This window comes from Cyanistes caeruleus, chromosome 19 (assembly GCF_971803275.1).
Source record: "Cyanistes caeruleus chromosome 19, bCyaCae1.hap1.1, whole genome shotgun sequence".
NCBI lineage: Eukaryota > Metazoa > Chordata > Aves > Passeriformes > Paridae > Cyanistes > Cyanistes caeruleus.
In genome coordinates this window covers 7,325,931-7,348,127 of record NC_141719.1, presented here as the reverse complement: position 1 = coordinate 7,348,127, position 22,197 = coordinate 7,325,931, and the positions used below count along the sequence as shown (strand labels likewise).

The 22,197-nt window shown below is 40.0% G+C and overlaps 1 protein-coding gene across 5 annotated transcripts in view; it reads right to left on the bottom strand.

Annotated features, from left to right (window-relative positions):
* Nucleotides 1-22,197, bottom strand: part of ANKFN1 (ankyrin repeat and fibronectin type III domain containing 1) — a 125,257-nt gene that overhangs the window by 33,015 nt on the left and 70,045 nt on the right. For all 5 annotated transcript variants that reach the window (XM_086857184.1, XM_086857185.1, XM_086857183.1 and 2 more), the window contains 5 exons: nucleotides 19,959-20,153; nucleotides 17,859-17,972; nucleotides 4,907-5,004; nucleotides 4,209-4,299; nucleotides 822-929 (listed from right to left, as the gene is read on the bottom strand). In XM_086857184.1, the coding sequence (XP_086713310.1) occupies nucleotides 822-929; nucleotides 4,209-4,299; nucleotides 4,907-5,004; nucleotides 17,859-17,972; nucleotides 19,959-20,153 (606 nt within the window). The remainder of the gene's footprint in view (nucleotides 1-821; nucleotides 930-4,208; nucleotides 4,300-4,906; nucleotides 5,005-17,858; nucleotides 17,973-19,958; nucleotides 20,154-22,197) is intronic.

Genomic DNA, 22,197 nt, shown 5'->3' with positions numbered 1-22,197 from the left:
ATTTAAGCTCAAAGTATTTCTATGATTTTAAATCAATTGATGCAACTTGGCATAGCAGTAGTACTAGGTGAAGAAAAATTAAAACTTCATGATAGTTTAACTTTTCTGTTTAAAATAAGTCCCTCTGCAATGAGGCATTATTCCAGTTAGAAGTTTATATTAAGAAAATAAATAGTACTTTTCAACAACTCATATAGAACAGGAGTTTTTATATAGGCTCTAAAAAGAATGCCAAGCTGTTGCCTTGGCTCTTGAGCTATTAAAGGCACAGTCTGTTTCTCATGAATGAAGATTGGCTGAGATATGAACTCTCTCCTAGTTTTGATCCATGTTGTTTTGAAATATAGCAATCTTATCTTCCCATTGCATTGTGCAAGTATTTTTCATTATGGATTGGCATGACATCCACTCAGTGTCTTCCATTTGGAGGCAGCCAATTCCTCCCTTTTGATCCAAACCAGTTGTTAACTGTCTAAAGTATTTCTTTATATGAAAATATAAAAAAGCTGTCCTTGAAACATTTTAGTGGAATCCTGTGTGAAACTAATTTGGGGGGAAAAACAAATCAATAGGTGTGTAGGGTACAGAGGGAGAAAGACTGTGCCTGTGTCTGTGCACATTGCAGCCTTCAGATGTTTTCATCCAACTAATTTCAAGGGTTAAGAGCAAGATAGCGTGCTAAAGTGATTCCAGATGGGCCAATATTAATATCTTTCTTTTCCTGATGAATGAGAAGGTATGACCTAGTTAGAAAACTGCTAAAATTACAGGCGCCACAGAGGCTTCAGCTGGTGCCCTACCACATAGATATTTATCCTTACCTCTGCAATTATAGTGCTGATGAGCTGCTCGAACCTGCTGAAGGAGGCGTTCCAGGGCCTCCGTGTGTCCTCTGTGCCGAGGCTCTCTTCCACTGCAGTCTTTCCAGTCTATTGAACAAAGGAAATAAACAGAAATGAAACACAAAGGTGCAGGAGAGGGTCTAAAAATATTTTCTTGCCTCTGGTACTTCTCAGCTCTAGAGGAGTTTTACATCTCAGCAGGCAGGAGTAGTTTTTAAGTCAGTTGTTTCTCGTACACGGAGTTTTCTTTGCCTTGTGCCAGCTGGGTAATTAATCATAATGATTATTAACAAAGGGCTCACAACCAGCTTGAGCTCTGAGAAGCTCCTGTAGTGTCTGACTTGGCCATGGCTATTTCTCTCCATGAATGAGCTCTGGTGCTGCAGGCAGGGCTGACACAGCCGCTCAGCAAGGTCACACAGTGCTCCTTCTGCCACTGCTTCCAACACCAGGAGGCTCCACAACTCACCCACAGTTCTGCAAAGCAGAGAATGAACATCTTCCTATACCCAGAGCTTGCTCTGTAGCCAGAGAAACATTCTTGGAGTAAAATCACTTCTGGAGATCCGCTCCCAGCAGAGGCCTGGACGGATGCTGGCAGTTCCTGCCCTGGAGCCCATGGGCTGCTCAGGCACTGCACTCCTGAGGCAAAATCCTGCTGTGCTTGTCCCACACACCCTCAACCTCCAACAGACTTGGATGGCACTCACTCGCTGCTAATGAGAATTTCAGTCTTCATTTAAAAAAAAAACAACAAACTCATCACAAATAGGAAGAAACTGTGTGTATCAGAAAGGAGCTCTTTAATTCCAGACTTGCCTATTTTCATACTTTGATTGTAATGAGAAAAGCGCATTGCAGCAGTCTGCTGGCCCAAAGGAATGGTGGATGAAGGTATTAAGAGATCTGTCTGCACAGGAGACATGTTCCCATCTTGCTGGCACAGAGGCTGTGTACGTACTCATAGCCACCAGCAGTTTGCTCACTCACTAAATATACAGATCCAGTTTCTAGTGCAAGTTTGGAGTCAAGCATTCCTTCCAATGGGCTCGCTATGCCAGGGATATAAATACCTGTTTATTTACATTTAGTGTAGCAGCCAGAGTAAGCCCCATGAAAGGCTGGAAAGAGAAGACATTTGGTATCCTGATAGCCTGTGAGCAGTGTGACAGCCGCAGAGGGGCTGTCCTGTGTGCTCTGTGCTACTGCAGACATCAGGGCCAGCTGCATTTACTGCTCTCTATGGGGAAAATGCCCCTAGAGCTCCTGTGAGCAGCCAGGAGGGACCAGCTGGAACTCACAAGTCTCCAAGTGCTTTGGTGTTATCAGACTGGTAGAGTTTTAAACAACTTTGTGATTTCTCTATCCCAGTAGTTTCCAAACTTTTTGAACCTCCAGATTGCTGACTACCTTAAAAATTACACAGCAACCAGACCAGCTCTCCTCATTGTCCATCACTCACTGGATAATGAATAAACCTAGAAATGTTTCTGTCTGCTGGGATTTCACAGAGAAGCTGCACAGCATTGGTCACCACCTTCCAGGCTGCTGCAGTGTGTGGGGGAAACAGGAGGACAGGGGGAAGTGCTCACTGTCATCACACACAGACATCTCCAAGAGTGTCACCAGCCTTTGATGCTCTGGGGTTGGACTGGATCTGTGTCAGGCCCTGCAGCTTTCCTCTCCCTTGAATATTCCTGTGGCTGCTGTTGCAGACAACTTTGTAGAGCATTAATATATTCCCATTCAAATTTTAGGTAAGAGCCATATTTTGTTATGCAGCACTTGTGTAATGTCAGTTTGCTGCCTCCTTGCCAAGCACAAATCTGCTGCTTTGCAAAACCAGTGGTGAAGGCAGCAATGTGAAGAGGGAAGCTCTGCCCCCAGTAACTGCAGTGGTAAATAACATCTTACCTCTCTAATGTGAGTATTACTTAATGAAAAGGTTTGCATTCAGGCTCTGCTGGTCTTACTGTAAAGCTTAAGCATGTGGCCCTAAAGACAACAATTCCAGAACTCTTTACACCCTGAGATACTGTACAAGGGGAATGAACAGATTTCTCTCTGTAGCTTTTGTGCTGATCCACTGAAATCTGCAGGAAGATTTCCTTCACACCCCAAAACTTTGGAGCTGGCACATAATGTCAGATTTGAGAAGGTTAATAGCAGGGGGCTATAAAAAGGGAAGAGAATGCAATATGCTGAAAGCAACATTCACATAATACAGAGTTGCAGTTTTAAATACCACCTGTGTTTCCAGTAGTGCTCCTTCTTTGGGGATATTTGGCTGAATTACTGGCAGCTACTGTGAAAGAATCTGTCCCCCAGCTGATGTAAATTTTGGGTTTCTGGGGCCAAGTCCTGTGTAGTTATACCTGGCTATAGTCAAGGTAATTGCACATCACTAAGTTATTCAGTTATCCACAGTAGATTTTCTCCCATGATTGTAGCCCATTTTTGTTCTCAAGCAGAATATTTCTTTACTCTAGTTCTGGTATTGTTCTGGAGAAAACACAAGAACAAAACTGAAGCAAAATGGGACAATGGTAATGCTAAAGCCTTATTTATCCAACCCTCTCTATTATGACTACTGAGAGTAGGTACAGTTTATTATATTTTTTCACATTAGCATCCAAGGTTATTAAATTGCTACATTAGCCTAATAAAAACTAGTGTTAATGCAATAAAAAGAAAAGTCCCACTTTACTGCATTAATCAATACAAGGGGAGCTGTAATACACTGAGCCAGTTTGGCAAAGAACATGAAGTCTGGAAAAGCAACTAACAATGCAATGTGATTATAATAGATTAAAAATTACAGATGACAAATTGTAGCCCTAATGGAGTCTGAGATGACCTGTTGAAGGGTGGAAAAGGAAGAAAGGCTTTTGGACATTTCTGGAACATTTACAGGCTACATCCTACCACCATGTGTGTCCACACTGAAGAATTTTATGTACAGGATGCTGTAAGAATGGTCCAGTGAATGGGATCTGTAATGCTACAAGGTAAAACATAAAACTACATGGGATACATGTAAGCATTTTGCTTCTAGCAGCTCAGAATCAGGTTTTGATCCATTCACGTATGGATAAATGAAGTTCCATGTATCAGAACCCTCCTAACAGAAACAAAGATTAAAATATTTCATTTTTAAAAGTGTTAATGACTAGAAACAATTTTCTGTCAAAGGACTGAAGAAGAATAAAAGCTAAGACATAAATATACATAAATTATTTTGCTCATTTTTCGGTGGTTGGAAGGAGTTGAGTCTTATTATTTACTTCGCTTGTAGACAACATGACAATTACATTGTGAACTCAAATATCACTAAGCAAAATGGGAGGGCAGACAAACCCAACCTACTTGAAGGTGAAGCATATTCAGGAGTGGATTTGCGTGGAGGTCCCCATCCTCTCACGTTGTATGCTGAGACACGGACACAATATCTCTGGCCCTGCAAATGGAAACAACTGGAGTCAAAACTATCACTGGATTCAAAACCTGGGCTGTAACAACTGCAAAGCAGTGGCTCACTAAGATTTTTTGTTTCAGTGAGAAATTAAAATAGCTGAAGTAATTTAAATGCAGCATGATAGATTGAAACAAACTACAAAAATTTGAGGATAAGGTTTGAGACCCAGTTCTGTTTGGTGTAAAAGAGATATAGAAAGACAACAAAAATGAGAATGACTGCCATCAACATGTGCATTTCTGGAAGAAGGAGAAAAGAAAAAGTTGTTATTTGAGGTATGGGTCATCAGAGTCAGGTCTAGATTTCTCAAGAGCCTTTGATCTGCATTGATTATCCCATGATCCAGAAAACATCAGCTTTTGCTCCAGGCTTTCCCAATTTCTCCCGAGAATGATAACTCAAAAAATGATTCTATTCCTTTGCAACTTTTGGATTATGGTGTCAGACATACTGTGCTCAATCACTGGAACGTGTTGCTACAAGAAAGGCTCTGCAGTGATTTCCAAGGGGTGGTGATGCAAATTCTCCTGTCTGTGTATCACTGTGGGGACTGGGCCATGAAGGTCTAAATGAGTCCTCTGGAACTCACCGTCCTGAGACCTGTGATGGAGCACCTCAAAGAGTGAAGATTATCCATAATTATTTCACCAGCCAAAGGAGAAAAGTCTTCTGAAGAACTCCATTCCACTAGAAACAAATAGCAGGAGAAAATCAAGTCAGGTACCAGTCCAAGCAAAGAAGTCAAAGGGCTTGAATCACTCACAGGTTAACTTTTCTCCTGGCAGTTTCCCAGTCCATGTGGATATTAAAAGTCATGTTTAACAGTAATGTATAGCAAATACCTAATAATTAAATTATATGTCTGTGTATGGGAGACAAAACCAAAATATTGTTCAAAAACTTTTCAGGAAAGAATACTTAAAAATAGATTGCAATACAAATTACTTTGAGTCACCACTGTCCTCATTTGAACAATTTCCTTTTAAAAACAGAAGTAGTGGAAAAGAGAAGATGAAGGAATTGGACCTGTTAGTGCCATTTGGCAGTTTATACATCCCAACCAACAAAAAACACTGACTTGCATTGATCTGCACAGGTGGGCATGGGCAGAGAGTCCTTTTGGCTCCTCAGGCCCTCAGCCTTCCCTTGGCTAATTTGGATAGAAATATTCTCCCTGGAGCAGACACTCACTGGAGCCTCATGGTTGGTTCAGTGGTTCTGGCTCAGCCTGCTGCTGCTCTGGTCACTGCAATTACAGAGCTCCACCAGGACCTGATAAGCTCTACCCACTTTTGGAAGGATTTGAGTGCTTACAGACCCCTCCAACCTTTCCTTCAGCCCAAATTGTGATGGGCACCTTCACCAAAGTGCTCCTGTCACTCCTGTTCCTGCTGAGCTCAGGGGTCATGGAATCAGCAGTGCCGCTGTCCATACTCTTCCTCAGTACTTGTAAAAATTATTGTGCACATAAAATAGTATCGAGCAGACCATGAAATACTACTGGATCATTTAAAAAAAGAATATGTACAAGTGAGGAACAGATGGCTGAAGGCTGGAAACCAGCCTTTTTTTCTTAAATTAATCCTTTTTAATGAGAGATGCCATCCTGGTTAATCCTGGAGTCATACCTCTGGGATTTAATGACTTGTACCTTCAGATTCAAATTTCCAGGAAAACCTATCAAAACCATAGTGAAATTAATCTCTTGAATTATTCTATGGTAGAAACTGGGAAATCTCATTAATTTCTTAGATTTACACTTAATAATTCAATATCAAGCTTTCCTTTATTTCCTAAAACCTATTTGCAGAATAATTTTTAGATACTTTATTTGTATATTCATTAGTATTGGAGTTGATAATTTTGAATAGATCAGAGAATATAGGTATTCTAATTTAAACATGTGGAATTTTCACCTTCTGGCGGTGTCACGCTGGTATTTTCACGTTAAAAGAAAATGGCTTCAGAGAATTTCTTGTTCAGTGTATACAACATTTAACTGCCAGCACATTTTTCTGAAACAGCCAAGTATCAATAGCACAACTCATTTTTCCCTTCTCCCCTAATCGCTCCCTTTCTATGATTGCAGTTTGTGAATGCACAGCATGCTCTGCAACAGTTTTGTGTTTGCTGCAATGAAAAGATTAGTTTTTTATATTCTCTTTGAATTTCTTTCACTGTGTATTTTTCTAGTTTTCCACGGGTTTTAAATACCTAATTACTGCCACCTTTAGTGGAAGCTATCTCTGCACATTAGTAGGAAAATGTAGAGACTGTTGCAGTACCATATTGTAGGGTTTTGTTGACAGTTTAATTATAGAGAGTACTTAAAGGTAACATTGAACTTGATGGCTTGTCAGACTTTCCATTGTAAACTGTGATTTTCAAGGTTTCTAACTCCACTTGTATTCAATCACTGCAGACACTGTACAAATGCTGCAGACTTAAGACGTGTTTTCTGTATCCCAGTAGGAGAAACCAGAAGGAGAAACCCTGTTCAAACTGCTGAATGTGTTGTCAACAGGCTTGCAGTCACTTCAGACACCATTTTTTCTTTTCAGGGATTCATGTCAAGCATGAATCATTTCAATCAGGATGAATTCTGCAGCAAATCCTGCCATCACTGGAATCCTCAGGCATGTCTGAGTGTCCTGCTCCAGGAGAGGGGCAGTGCTAGGTCACACTCCAGGCAGCACAAAGCAAAAGCTAAGGGTGAGAGAAATATCTCTAAGAGGCTTTTGATCTTCCCAAATTTTTAACTGTTCTATGGACTGGAGGCTGCCCAGATATAAACTGGTACTTCAAGAGGCATATTTAAATTTATTTAAGCTTACAAAAATAAAAGAAATAAATAAATAGCCAGTGGTGGCTGAGCCCCATGGAATTGAAACATGGGAGTATGATATTGGCCTGTGGACCAGGTTATGGTTATCATGCTTCAGAACCCTCCTTTTAAAGGATATTTACCTAACAAGATGGTGTATCCAAAGTTACTCAAAACTTAATTATCAAATATATTTATTTAAAAACTCACTTTTGGAAAAAAACCCGTCTCCCCGTTTCAATAAAAATTTCCATAACTGAAAAATAAATATTTTTTCAACAGCTGTGTTGGAAAAGTGCCTTCTTTTCCCCCTCATTTCAAAGTATATCTGTCATAAAGAAACTCATAACAAGCTTTGGAATTTTCTTGCTTGCTTATAACTTTAACAAACTTTTTTCCTCCCATGTTTTTACTGATTCAAGTGAGAAGATGACATGATACTGCTTTAAAGAAATGCAAATCGACAGAAATAATTTATCACTTCAGTTTATATCTCCTCCTCTGCATTGCCAGCTTTCAGCTCTCTACTGTAATGGTCATCTGAAAATAATATATAATATTCTGCTATACTGCTTCATTTGGCTAGAAGCCTCCTAGAAAGACATGGATACCAGTTTTCCCATTTTACAGAAGTCAAAATGAAGTAAGGAGGGGTAGAGCACCTGGTTCAGTCAACAGGCCCCAAAACAAGGGCAAAATCCAGGTGTTAGGGCAGTGTTGTTCCCATTGCCTGGTTTTGTGGGATATCTGCAGCTCTTCCTGGTACCAATACAAATCCACTCACCCATGGTCTTACCCTGGTGGTGGATCTGGACCTAAAAATTATGTAATTTGAGCATGAGCAACCCATCATGAAGATTTAGCTGAATCTTTGCCTCCTTTGTGAAGAGTGAGTGCTGGGAGAGAGCAAACAGAAATTACCAACCACTTGTGTCACGCTGGAGTCCTTGGGACTTTAAGGAAGAACAAAAGGCTGCCTCACCTCAGCATGTAAATGCTGAATTATAAACATGCTCAAGCAGAGAAAGCTGAGGATGAAGAGGGTCCTTTATGAGAGCCCAGGAACAGGAGCTGGTCTTGTAGACTGCACCAACTGTACTGTGAAGGACCTGAAAGCTGTTGGGTGAATTAAGGATGGAGCATGTTCCAGTCCTGTTCTGAACACCCCAAAGGGCTGCTTTGTTGTGAACGCTGAATGTCTTTGCTGTTGCGGCTTTCCATCTGACACTTCATGTTATGTCAGAGCAGGGCTTTTTTGTGTGTTTAATATATTGGTGACTATGTGTTTTAATGAAGGTGCCCTGTATTCCAGAGCTAGCAAATGCACGATGTGTTGCTGCGGTCGCCAAGATAAGTAGTAATTTTTAAATAAACAGCAGTATAAACAGTTACATAAAACTCATGTAAATTGCTGGCACATAATTTTAGACTGGCTTAAGTTATGTAACTTACTCGTGGCCAAGTTTTTTTTTTTTCCTTTTTTTTTTTTTTTTAAATACTCAATTCACGCACTTTAAAATAAAGGGAGAAGTTTATTTTCACCTGTTTCTTTTCCAGTCACAATCTTTCTCTTACACTGAGCATGCCTTTAACAGCTAATCAGAGAGATGGACAAAGGGAAGACACAAAACACTTCCTGACCCTATTGTAGATTTATTCAGGAAAGCACCTTCTTCTCCTGAGTCGAGCAAATAGCCTGAGCCACAGTAGAATTTGTTTCTTGTCTTGACATTTGTTTTTCCTTGCCTTTTCTGGTGTTTCCAAACAAATAATTTTGTTATTTATTAGCTTTCTTTGAAATATAAAATTGACAGAGAGCACCACCAAAAAACACTTCATGCCAACCTTTTCTGCTTGCTTATCTTGATGAAAAAAATTAATCATTTGCTCTCATAATGTCTTAGCAACTGGATTCAAGGACATAAAACACTGCCACTCATATGAATAAAATCAGGATGAAAGACAATAAACAAATACTTATCAAACAAGTGAAGAGACCTGAACATTAGTGGAAAGCAGGAATCTGTTGGTGTAGAGCATCACCAGCTCTGATGGAGAACACTGTTTGCAGTATTTGGTCAGCTCCTCCTCGCTGTTTTCAAGCATTCTTTTCATCCTGATTTAAGAAAGGAACCCAATTTTGAAGCAGATTTTCAGTTCAGGCTGTGTTTATGCCTCTCTCATGTTTGGAAATCCTCCAATGATAGGAGAAAGACAAGTCATACCAGCTGTAGGGACTATTGACAGCATAATGCTTCCATTAGGAAAAAACAAATGTTTGGCACTGAGCAGTTTGTGCAAACACAGAAGTTAAAACACAGTCATGCCCTGGGACTTGGATTTCCAGGTACGGCTTAAATTAAAACCTGAGCTCCAAACTGTTCTAAATACTAGTGTTCATTATTTTGGATCTTATCTATCATTTCAGTTATTTCTGTAAACTTATCCAAGGCTCTTTGTACTGGGTTAGTAGAAGCATCAGTAAAGCTGAAGAAGAATGAAAAAAGATGCAAAAAAAAGCTCTGTTCCCACCTGAGGCAAACAAAGCCCTGCTGTGGTGTGGTGGGAAAGAGCTGCAGCGGGGTTTGAGGGCCTCTCAGCATAACACGACAGAACAGTGCAAGACAGAGGACCAAGAAAAGCATCTCTAGACTATTCCTAGAGAGAACATCTTCATTTGGAACTTCCATGGTTATAAATCTTCACAATTCTTATTTCAGAGATTTTTTTTATTTTAATAATAGAATACTTTATTTGCAGTAAATCTTCTTCCCAACTGCTCTGGGCTCCTTTGCGTTTTGCACCTGCTAATAATAACCAATGATTTTAAATAACCTTTCTTGTGGCCCTGTTTCTGGATATTCCTTTGACCCAGGCCAGAATACTCTATTTTATGTCTTGACATTTATGGGAACCATTATGACAGCAGGCTAGGTGCCAAAGACACATCTTTGCTTGATCATGGTTTCACTAGTTCATCTTAAAGCAAATCTGCATTATAGAAATGATTTATAAGACACTATTTTTACTGAAATTTTAATAAAATTCTCACCAAGAGAATATATGTATTAAAAAAAAGGATCTTTTTTCTCAATTATTTGATTAGCATTTTCTAAATCCCAGCAATTCTTTATCTGTTTGCAATAAGACCAGCTATTTCAGAACAAGAAGGAAATTTTTTTCTCTGTTAGTGAAAATGACATTTCTTATTAACATTTTATAAATAACTAAGAAAATGTGCCATGTGGGTGCACATTCAGCCTTCCAATGTGGGCCAGTGGTTAGAAAGCTACAATGGATTGTAATAACAGCCAATATTTGTTTCTCAGCCCTAAAATGACAAACATATCCCACTGTGGAAGGAAAAGTGGGAGAGAGCATGTGTTAGAACCGTGAGACGAGACTGGAGAATAAATGGGGTTCTTATGTAGAGGCTTCACATACCAGAAAAGCTTGGCTTGGGTTCTGCAAGCTTCCCCTCCCAGTGGGAATGTTGTTCTCCTGTGATCTGTGCAGCCAGAGCTGGGGGGAAGCTCCCACATGCAAGGACCAATTGTTGGTGTGAAGTGCACACGGGGCAGGCTCAGCTTCGTCCCAAAGCATGACATTAAAATCTAATTAATAATGAGCAGCTGGGAAAATGCACACAAAAAAGTAAATCTGTCTCAATGTAGGAGGCAAAGCAGAGCACTGCACAGTGTGGGGAGCAAAGGAAGGAAATACACAGACACTAATTCAAGTTACCTGTTTAAGGGGATTCTGTTCCTTGTCCTCTAGTTCTCCTGTGGTATAAAGAGGGATTTTTCTGCATAGGTGTTGATTAACCGTATTAAGGCCTTTATTTCTTTATTAACTAATCTGTACAATAACTTAAAGAGCTTTCATCTTCCCTAGTCATGCAGGCAGGTGTTGCAGGCAAAACAGCTTTGATTTGAGGAGTTTTTACTTAATTTAATTTATTGCAAATTAACACAAATTTCTAATAATTCATTACAAGTGAGAAGAAAGTAAATATAATTAAAAACCCCCAGTATTTAAGTGAACACCTTCCCACCATCCTTACTAGACTGAGCTTGATCCTCTTATCCTCCCCCTTTCCTGATGTCAGCCTCCCTTCTCCCTGCTGTGGCTCTCACTCCATGCTGGGTTTTCCATCACCCTGAGCCAGGCCAGGCCAGTTGTGTGCAGCCCACAGCCTCTCCTGACCTCCTCCCACTCCTTCCCTGGCTACTGGAACCTTCCATCCATGCCCATCACTGTGCTCAGGAGTGAGCCAGGTGGGTGCTCAGGTGAGATCTGACTGAGCTCAGACATGGCTGAGCCAGCTGGGTGTTCAGTAAATGAACTGGGTGCTCATGCACAAACTGATGGGGTGTTCATGCCTGAACTAACTGGGCACTCGTGCATGGAAGCAGCAAACCCTGCAGTTGATGCTCAATACACAAATCAGGAGCTTGCAGCAGATCCCAGAACCTGATTCCAAATTTACAGACACGTATCAGCTCTGGGGGGTCAGATCTGATTACAGAACAGGATCAGGCTTTGACTGGGCAGGAAAATAAGACCCAGACCTTTGATGCTCTTCAATGGTCCAGGAAAGTCCATGATAGGCCAGAGAAAACTTAAGATGAAGCAGTGAGCAGGGAAACTTTGCCATAAACCCTTTGAAGACATTCTGGTTTTGTTCAATGAGTCTTCATTCCCAAATCCATTAATCAAAATAATCAAGCTAAATCATGACCTCCTTCAAGACAGAAGCTGAAGGTCTTGAGTCCCAGTCCTGCCACTGACTACAAGGAATTCACCTCTTCTATGCCATACCTATGAACTGGAAGCTGTAACAGCCACATGCAAACAACAAAAAAATCCCCCATAACTTACTAATTTGCTAACTCAAAGCAAATTTAAAAGATAAAGCAGTGTAAAAAATTCAACAACATCATGATACAAGCCTTTTTCCTTAGAAACCAAGGCAGACAAAAGTAGAGCCTTTATGTCTGGGTTTTCTCAGAGCTATTCATCCTGAGCTGCTGTTCAAAATCCATATAAAACACAAAACAGGAGGAAAGAATGATTCAGCTGAGTAACTGGTGTTTGATTAGCTACATTCGTTAATTACACCATCACTTAATATGTGATTCATGTTCAAAGGTGATTTTAAATACATAACAAACTTAAATAATAGAAGGTCTTAAATTTTATGTTAAGTCCAGCACATACTACAGACATTGACAGGAGCTAGAAATAGAAAGGTTTGTTTTAACTTTTATACATTTCTGTACTGGCTAGGCATAAAAATAGAAGTCAAATTGCACAGTCCTGTTAGCTACCAAAATGTAACGTGCAAATAAAGTGCCCGGGAGACCTAATAAAATGGCATAAATGAACTACTGTAAAAAATATCAGACCACACCTATTCAGCAGGATAAATTCAAATGTCTTACAAAGAAATGTATTCTCTTTTAATGGAGCAAGAACTGTTTTAAGGAAAGAAAGAAAGAATGAGTTTCAAAACATACAAAGAAACTTTGAATAATAAGTGAAAAGGGTTTCAAGATGAAGTGCAGAATGCTGCTCAATTCCACTATGGACTGGACCAGAATCAAGCAGTGAGACAGCATCTGCTTTAGAGAGACAGAGGTATTATTGTTGAAGCACTTTGTTTTCATAAGATTCGTGTGCACAAGCATTCATCTCCATAACCAGGGTTCTTCTAGAAGTCAAAGAAAGCACAGGCTTGCAGCTTTCCACTCTGACACTGCTGTGTGAGCAGACAGTTGCCACCAAAATGGAGAAAGATACATATAGGTATCTATATAGAAATATAGTGATATATCTGAATATTTAGGTCTTTGAGGATCACTGCAGGGAACCTGCTATGGAACAAATCCAGACTTGGTCAAATATAGAAGGCCAATTTTTGATGTGCCCATGGGGACAAGCAGAAGCCCACACAAGATGATGAGATTATTTGTGAAAGGAATACCCCCAAGAACAGAACATGCAGAATCACAATCAAAATGTACAGATCACTCCTGTGAAGTTTTGGAGTTTTTTCACACTGGAATCTTTAACATAAATTTTCCATTGACCTGGAGAGAAGCCAGCTGAGAATCTCAGATCCAGGTTTCTTTTGAACAGGTCTCAAACAGCCCCTGGCTCCTCATTCCTGAGCACAGGTGCTGACCCTGGTGCAAAGGCAGCTCCACCCATCCTTTAGCTGAGACTCCCAATGACAACAGCAAATTCTGCTGTGCTGTTCTGGACTGGGACCCATTTCATGCAGCTGTATGACAGCAATATCCTGGATCCACTGCATGTCCAGCCAGGACTGAAACAGTGACTCAAAGACAATTACAATTATTCTCATTCAAAAAAAATTCTGAAATGGACCACAAAGTGTTTTGGAAGAAGGGAGTCAGGGAATGACCTTTTCTCAAAATTTAAGCAAAACATAACTCCTTCTTTCCTGATCTAAGCCAACCTGTTTTGTTTTGTTTTGTTTTGTTTTGTGTTTTAAAGAGCTACGCTGACTGAAATTAAAAATCTTCTCTCCATCCAGAAGAAATCCTGGAAGGCAGCTGGGAAGTTCTGACAAACATCAAATATTCTCCTAAAATACCAAACTAAACAAGAAGGTAAAAAGGGCTAAAGTGGCCTAGACAGCTCAGCATCACTATCTGGGAAATAACTTGGCATCCACAGCTACAACCAAACAGAGAAGATTAGCTTTTGCTACATCAAACATGTCTTTCTTCTTCTCTCTTCAAACATAAATAGTTCCAGGCTCTAAAATAAATTAGCTCAACTTGGGTTATACAAGCTGTTTCATTTTTTTTCTTCAAAAGGGAATATAGATGTTTGTTTAAAAATTGTAAATAAAATATAAACAGAGATTTTTCATTGCATGGTGATCCTTTCCAGTAGGTAGTGATCAGCACTATGTCCATTTTTCTTCCTTATTCTATACTTTGGGATCACAGCATTATTATGGCTACTTCTGATGATAAATGGATGAAAAAAATCATGCAGTAAGAGGAAGTTTATCTGTACTTATTCACTGTAAAAGCAAAATAATAAGCAGGTTTTAAATCCACAGGAAAAAAAAAAAAAGTAAGACAAAATTACTTAATATTACTACTAATTTTTTTCTTTTGAAAAAACCTACTCTATTCATGTGTATGTGTTGTGGGGAACATGTGGACCCTAGAAAGGCAGGTTAGTGAAAAAGAACAGCTCTGAAAAAAAGCTTTGCAGCACTTGCTGCTGGTCCCTAGTGGGATGTTCCTGGGAGCTGAGTGCTGTCTGTCTGGGTTATGCTGCTCTGGGGAATTGTTCATCGAGATGGTTGCAGTGGTGTAGCTCTGGGATAACAAAACATCCTGCAGTACCAGTGTGCTGGTTCAAACAGAAAGCTCTCCCTGGCTTCCAACTGTGGCAAGTTGTTTTGTGTGTAAACGTGGAACGTTTTGATTGCGTTTTCAAAGATGTAAAACTAAAGCAGGTCCTAAGTACTTCCACAGTGGGATGTGAGGTTTGGTTCTAGGGCACAATTAGCCAGGGGCAGGGGTTTTTTTTTCCTCAATATTACAGTGATGCTTCACATCCTTCCTAAAACTGGCTGGGGTGAGGTGTCTCTGGCTTTGAATCTTTCTCTAGCATGGAGCAGATTATTACTTTTATTATTGATTTATGTCATGCCTGTCTGCTTCCAGCCTCAAAACACTTTACTAAGTTACAATATACTTAGGAATCATTTCATGTCAGCCACCACCACACTGCAGCCTTCTCCAGAGGGAAACTGAAGGGAGCCATTAGGATGGTGCCTGCAACATTAAACAACAATCCAGGAAAGGAAGTAAAGAATACTCTGGCTCCTTAAAGCAATGGCTGAACAGAATGCAGCCACTGAGCTGCCATCCAGCTGGGACACCAAAGTCAATACCCATTCACTGTGTGTGGTTAAAATTAAATCTCCTAATGAAGTGAGATGGTTTTAGTGGTTAGAGAGTGAGTGCAAAGTATTATTCTCCTGTATGATTATTTGTAAGTTATACAGCTAACAAGGGAAAAGATCACACACAGGAAAACAGCAGACAGTTAGGTAATGTTCCAAGCTCAGTTTCTAAAAGGCATTTGGGCAAATAAAGCTTTGGAAAAAATATATTAAAAAAAAAAGGAAAAAAAAAAAAGAAAAAAAGAAAGATGACATGGGAAAAATGGAATTGGAAGTTTTTCATTGTTTTTAGGGAACTAAACTAAACTGAACAAAATTGATGTCAGTTTTTATTCCCTACAGTTCAGATCCAGAGAAAAGAACATTGTTAGTTTCTGTTAATGAGTAGGTATTCCCTAAACACAGATGCAAATGCTCCTGAATTTTAATTTGCTTAGAAAGAGAAATAGTAAAGTATTGAGGGGAAAAAACCAAACACCTTAGCAGCCTTTTTTCTATTTTTTTTTGATTTTGTTTTTTTCCTGAATTAGCAAAATGCTTTGATGATTTTCTGGACAGGAGGTTTATATATCTGACTAAAAAGATCCTCACACTTTGTTATCAAGCTCTCCTTTCAGGGCTGGTAATTGCTAGCTGGTTCTAATCATTCTTGCAAGTGATCATTTGAAAGGTTCATTTTATGACCCCTCAAAGTAGCACAAAGAATCTCACTCCATAATGTAATAAACAATTCTACAAACAGTGCTTAATTAATTCCTGAAAGTCACCAAAAGGAGCTATTAATGATCTTTCTTTTTATCTAACCGTAAATATGCAAGTCTCCTGGGACAAAGGATTTAAAAAGAATATTCTGGCAAGACTAACTGTCAACTTGATAAAACATAAAATGATCCCAAGTGAAGGTAGTTCAGAATACAGGGCAGTGCTACCTGGTCTGATCAGAAAGTTAGGTCAGGTTGGATTAAATTTCTTTGAATGCTGTGTTTATCAAAAACAGGACACCACTGACATGGTACAAACCAGGCTCAGCCCAAATGAATACCCAAGAGAAAAGTACTGCAACCTTCAGAAAATTATTTTTAAAAAATAGCTCTGTTTGGTTGTTTTTTTCCAGTGAAAATACCAAGAATCATTATAATTAGGGGGTGGACAATGTTTCAGAGTTATTTAAAATACAACTATTAGGAAGAACTGTCTGATATTTGCTAGAGAACTTTGGTGTTTTAGGAGCCCAAGCATTGTTTTCACAAGTAAATCAGGCAGTGGGAAGCTCTTAAACAAAATTTAGTTTCCTGGCAACACAACCCATTGCTGAAAATTAGATTTAGGCTTCTAAAGGGCTTTGATGTTTTTGAAAATCACACTTCCTGCAGCACTGCACAGCTGACTTGGTGTAATACAGTAATTTTCCTTCTACTGAGGCTATCAGGGCATTATCACTTTGATGGTCTCAGTGGTGTCTGGGAGCTTGGGTTTTTTCATAGAATGTAAAAAACTATTTTGCTGGGCACAGCCAGTGATGAGTGGAATCTGTGACCAGAAGCAGGAGGGGGAAAGAAAGAACGTTCCTTTTCCAAAATAAGCTTCTGCAGTGCTTTGGGAGCTTGTGCTGATGCCAGTGGAGCCTGTGCACTGCATGTCCCACCTTTGGAAGGGCTCCAGGAGCTGCTGGACCCTTGAGGGACAGGGTTCTCCTGAACCTCTCCTGCTGGAACCATCTCTGGGACACACACCCATGGAAACACAAATCAGACTCCCCACCACACAGCCAGGAGGGTTCTGGATGTGATCATGGAAATTTTAGGTTTAGGCACCTCGGAAAGGAGTTCTCAGTGATTAATACAAAGAAACAAACACAGCAGGAAGCATGAAGGGAGAAACTGGGGGAAATAGCTGAGAAGATTTTCAGGCCCCCACTCCTTGACTCCCCTGGGCAGGACCAAGGAGGCTTCAGATCCCCAATCTCTTGGCCCATGGGAGGATTCATGTTCCCACTGGAAGCTGGAGGCTGTGGATTGCTGTGCTTAATACTGAAGAACTTACTGTTCCAAAGATTGTAGAAAACCTGAAAGTTCCTTTAAACAGGAAATTTTAAAAATTCTCATTTTTGTTCTAATCTTCAATAAAACTTGCTTTTTTTTCTTAATGTTGGAATTTCCTGTGGAACAGAAATCCTGTTTTAAAACCATCTCTATTCAACAGGGCTATTCAGATGAAAGCATTTTCTTATTCATTGCACTTTGCAGCTAACTGGTGCCACCCCAAATGTATCACTCTTCCAAGAATGATGTGGCAACCCTGGAATAGCTAATTAATTGGGCTGTATGATGCCTCTGCCAGAAGTTTCAGCTTCCAGAGGCATTCCTTTAAGGAATGGTGGTGTGGGTTTGGCTTTTACAAGGATACACATGGTTTCAGGATCCCACAGGCACCAAAAGTTAGTTTGTGTTTTGTAACTGCTCATCTCAACCCAGTCATTGAGCTGATGTCTTAACCACAGTGAGTCAAGCAAACTTCTTCAAAGCACTCATGGAGAAAACTTTTCGTTAATTTTTTTTGTTATTTTTCTTTTTTTTTTAATAAAAATTTTATCCTTGGATAATCTTTCAAGAAAATTCCACTTCTATGTCTGTTAACTGGGAAAATAATTACATTTAAATTGCGCCATAATATAATCTGTTGTAGATAAATACCTTGGCCACTTTGCCCTCAAAATTTTGTACATTGTTAAGGGGACTGAAAGATGTCTAAATCCAATACCTTTATACTTGGTCACCACAGCTGAGTTGACACTGAGGGGTTCTTGGAAGGTGACAGTGAGTGATGTACTGCTCGTTACCATGAGACAGACGTTGGTTGGCGCCTCGGGGGCTCCTGGGAGAGAAGAGAAAACATCAGCTCTTCAGCACAACAAATCCTATTCAAACAATGTTCCTGTGCCTTCAAAGAACCCACTGAAAATCACCCTGCAATTGTGAGCTTTGGGTTGTAGGTGTTTGTGTTTTCTGCCTTTTGAGCATTTTAATTAGTGCCCCTGCTAACAATATCCTGCAGACACCATTTGTTTCCATCTTGTTTTTTGGCTCCTATTTGGTTAAAAATATCTTCCTGCATATATGTAACCCAATAAAACAGATTCATGCTAATTATGTCAATGAAAAGACCCTATGAATCTCTTTGGGTGAATAGGAGAGAGAAAGGAAAAAAACCACAAAGAGCTAATGAAACCTTTATGGCTTCACTAACAAACTCAAATTTATCGAAAAACAGAAAATGTTTTTATGTTATTTGGATTCAAAAATTGCAACTTCCACACTTCTTTCAGTGTAATAGTTCCAAAATACAGCTGTCAATTGAGGCCTAATATTTTTGTTTAAAAAAAGAAAAGGAGAAAAAAAAGCTTAATTTACAGAATTATCAATCAGACTCAATTCAGAAATCAAACACAAAATGTCATGACTTACTGCTGGGATTGATTAAAAAATCAGTATATTAACTTTCTCTACATTTGTATTTCCTGTATTTAGTATCCAAGAGAAGGAGCACTACATGTGTTGAAGAAATAACCTTAGCATACAATAAATTTGAGAAAATTATTTGTAAGTACATTTATATAAAGATAGTTGTAAAAATGTTAATAGCAATGATTGTATTTCATCACATAGGCTAGAGCTAAAAGATCCACAAAAAAATTCAGGCCTGTTTAGTCCTTCATTTGGGCCCAAATTCCCATTTAATTTGGATACAGATTCTCTTGTACAGCTGTTTAAAGTGACTCACTTTGTGGCTGTGGTGATGAAATGGATACCAAGATTAAGATTAGTGCTTACCAAAATTAAGGTTAAATTTTCGCAATACTTAGGTGCAAAATAAAATTTCACAGCCTGATCAAGTATTTAGAACGATCCCATTCCAAAATAGTAAGTTCTTTTGAAAAATAATCAAATTACACCAGAGAAAAGGCCAATGTCCCCATCCCTCTTCCTGCCTATTCATACGTTGTTTTACAGCATCCTGTTTCAAATTCTAAACATGTTAAATGATTAGATCCAGGAATAGAGATAAGCAGGGCACAATCATTACATCCTGAACAAAGAACTGAGATGTTGGATGTCTTATTAATTTTATGCAGTCTAAGGAGCTGTCCTTGTTGCTCTCAGATTGTTCTAACACCCATTTCCTTCTCCCTCTTGGAAAAGCCATTTCACCTTTGTGCCTCAGTTTCCCCATTCCAACCCCCTCCTGCTCCACAGCAGTGCTGTGAGAATCAGCATCTTTGGAGAGGGTTCTCAGCTGCAGATTCCTGCCTGGAATTCTGCTGTTTCCCTGTACTTGATGCCTTTTTGTTTTTGCCTTTTTTCCTTTTGTATGTTCTCTGTATTCTTCACACACCTATCTGTAGCTCTGTAGCCTATTGTGTCAGTAGTTTTCCAAGTACTTTTCCAGAGCCCTTCCTTAAGCAGAAAGACAAAACCAATTCCAGAGCTCAAATTCCAGAGCTCTGGGGGGTGCAGAGACCCAGCACTATCTTTCTTCTTCCTGAGAACCAAGGTTGAGAACAATGTTCCAAGATATATTTTCTTGGGCAGAGCACAGCTAGCGCCGATGGGGGAACTCCAGAGAAGGGGCTTGACCTGGGGGGGAATTGCATCCCTTGTCGTCTTAATTGGTGTTTTTTATCCATTATGTTAATTTCCTAAAACCTATAAAAATGTATTAATCCTTGTAGGGATGGGCTTTTGTGGACATCTTTCCATAACTGCCCCCAAAGGCCTTCAAATAAACATCCTCTTCTTTTGCCTCCTTACCAAAATTACCTTGAGTTTCATTTCCAGGTTGAGAAAAAGGCAACATACTCACGGGCATGCTCGTAGCCGGCCTTCATGCGCTGGTAGAGCCTGGCCCTCCACTCCCAGCCCTTGAGCTGCTTTTCCCTCTCGGTGCTCTCCGTGCCCAGCCCTTCACTCGCTGCTTGCGCAGACAATTCCGCCACTCTCTGCTGGGCCTCCTGCACCAGCGTGCTCAGGTGTGTAGACCTGCTCTCCACGGTCTCAACTTCCAGGAAAAGGGGGAAATAGGAAGTGCTCAGCAAAATTTTGGCAGTGTTCAAAATAGGTTATGAGGTAAAATGTACCCAAAAGTATGTATTCTATCACCATCTTCATAAACTGTTAAAACCAGATATGGCAGTGTTCTCTATCTCTTCCATGACCCATGCTCCCTCCAGGGGGATATTTTCTGTGAATGAGCCATTGAGTCTCACTGCAGGACTGATAAAATTCCATCATCCCATTGTGGGATGCTCCACCCAGGGTGAGGAGCCAAGCATTCCTACCTGGATATAATCTGAGACTGAGAACACTGCAGTCAGCCTTTCCCCACCGGATTCCCAGAGGAAGACTGGAGCCATCTGCATCACCACTGGATCTTCAGAGGAAAACTACACCCTTCTACAGGATCATTGCCTCACCAGAAGCACATCTGTCACTCCAGGATTACTGCAGCCACCGTTTAATGGGACTGCTACCAACACCCCCACAAAGAGGGTGTCAGGTTGTATTCTGACTCTGGAAGTGTTTCTGTATGATTGCATTCATTTTAATTTTCCTATTAAATTGTATTCTGACTTGGGATCTCCCACTGCTTTGCTTTCAAAGAAGTACACACGTTTACTACTATAGAGCACCAAGCCTGACAGGTTTTTGACACCAAAACACCAGAGGAGCAAATATATATGTGGATATGAATGTGCTGTTTCCAAACTGGGACCATATGGGACAAATTAGATTGGAAAGAACCCTTTCTGGATGACTCCTCTTCAAAACAGGCTCAGACAGGAAGTCAGACTGAGTTACTGAAGGCATTATCCAGTCTGATTTGAAAACTTCCCAGGATAGATGGAGACTGTTCCACTGCTTCACTGTCCTTATAGTGAAAAAGGTGTTTGTTTTATCCAGCCTGAGCCTCTCATTTTAACTTTTGCCTCTGTCTCCTGTAACTGTATGACAGCCAGAGTTTAGCAGAATCTAAGAATAACCCTACTGATGTGAAAAGTGCCCTGGGATCTTTGTAGCCACAGGAGAGCAAAGAATTACTCTACACCTCTGACATCCAAAGGGTTGTTTTTGAAGAATGTTTGTCTCTAAGACTTTGCTTCCAGAAGCTGGCTTGAAGCCATCCTTCTTAAGTTTGATCATTCCTCATATGGACATCAGGGACATATGGCCAGGCTCCCTGGAACCTGCTGGTATCCTCAGAACTGTTGTTTACTGGGAGGCCAGAGGTGATAGGATTTCCTGGATCCATGCCTACAATAAACATGCAACACATCTGATAGCACAACAGGACTGAGGAAGGAGATTTTATGTGCCAGAGCTTCAGGTGGTTGAGAATTGGCATCGGTTCAAGTTCTGACAAAGGATCTGTCTCTATCTGTTTAATCAAGGTTCAGATCCACATTTGTTGAGTCTTGGAAACGTGTCCAATCAGCCAGTAGAAATTTTAATCTTATTTTTATTTGGGTTAACATAAACAAACCAAACCATGTATATTTCATCATATACAGTTTCATAATAGTAACTGAAAAGACAAAACTTTGTCTTTTCCACAGCTAAATTAGTATTTTAAATGCTGTACTCTCCGATCTTAGTTATTTTGTTTTTAAAAGATTGGGTTCCTGTTGAGATTTATAAAATCTGAGTTCCATGTGGAAACAAAGATCCTAGTTTTACTATCTATTGCTTTATCTGCTGCTGTTCCAGGCAGAAATCCAGGTGATACAGATGGAAGGACACTGTCTGTCCTCCAGATCCTCTTTTCTACAGAGTTAGATTAGAAGCTATAATGAGATTTCAGCTGGATGACTACAGCTAATATATACAGTGGAAGAGAAAAGGTTTTTCCATGAAGGAAGCTTTCTGTGTGCACTTGGAATAAGGCATTCCTCTATTTTGCCTTCTCCCAGCTCTGTGCTGTACACTTGTAACCACATTAAGAGATGCCACGTCCAGTCCCAAAACCAGGTGAGTCAGGATTTTACCCTCCCATTCAGCCTGTGGAAGTGCTGCTCAATTATCCACCAGAGAGAAATGAAAATACT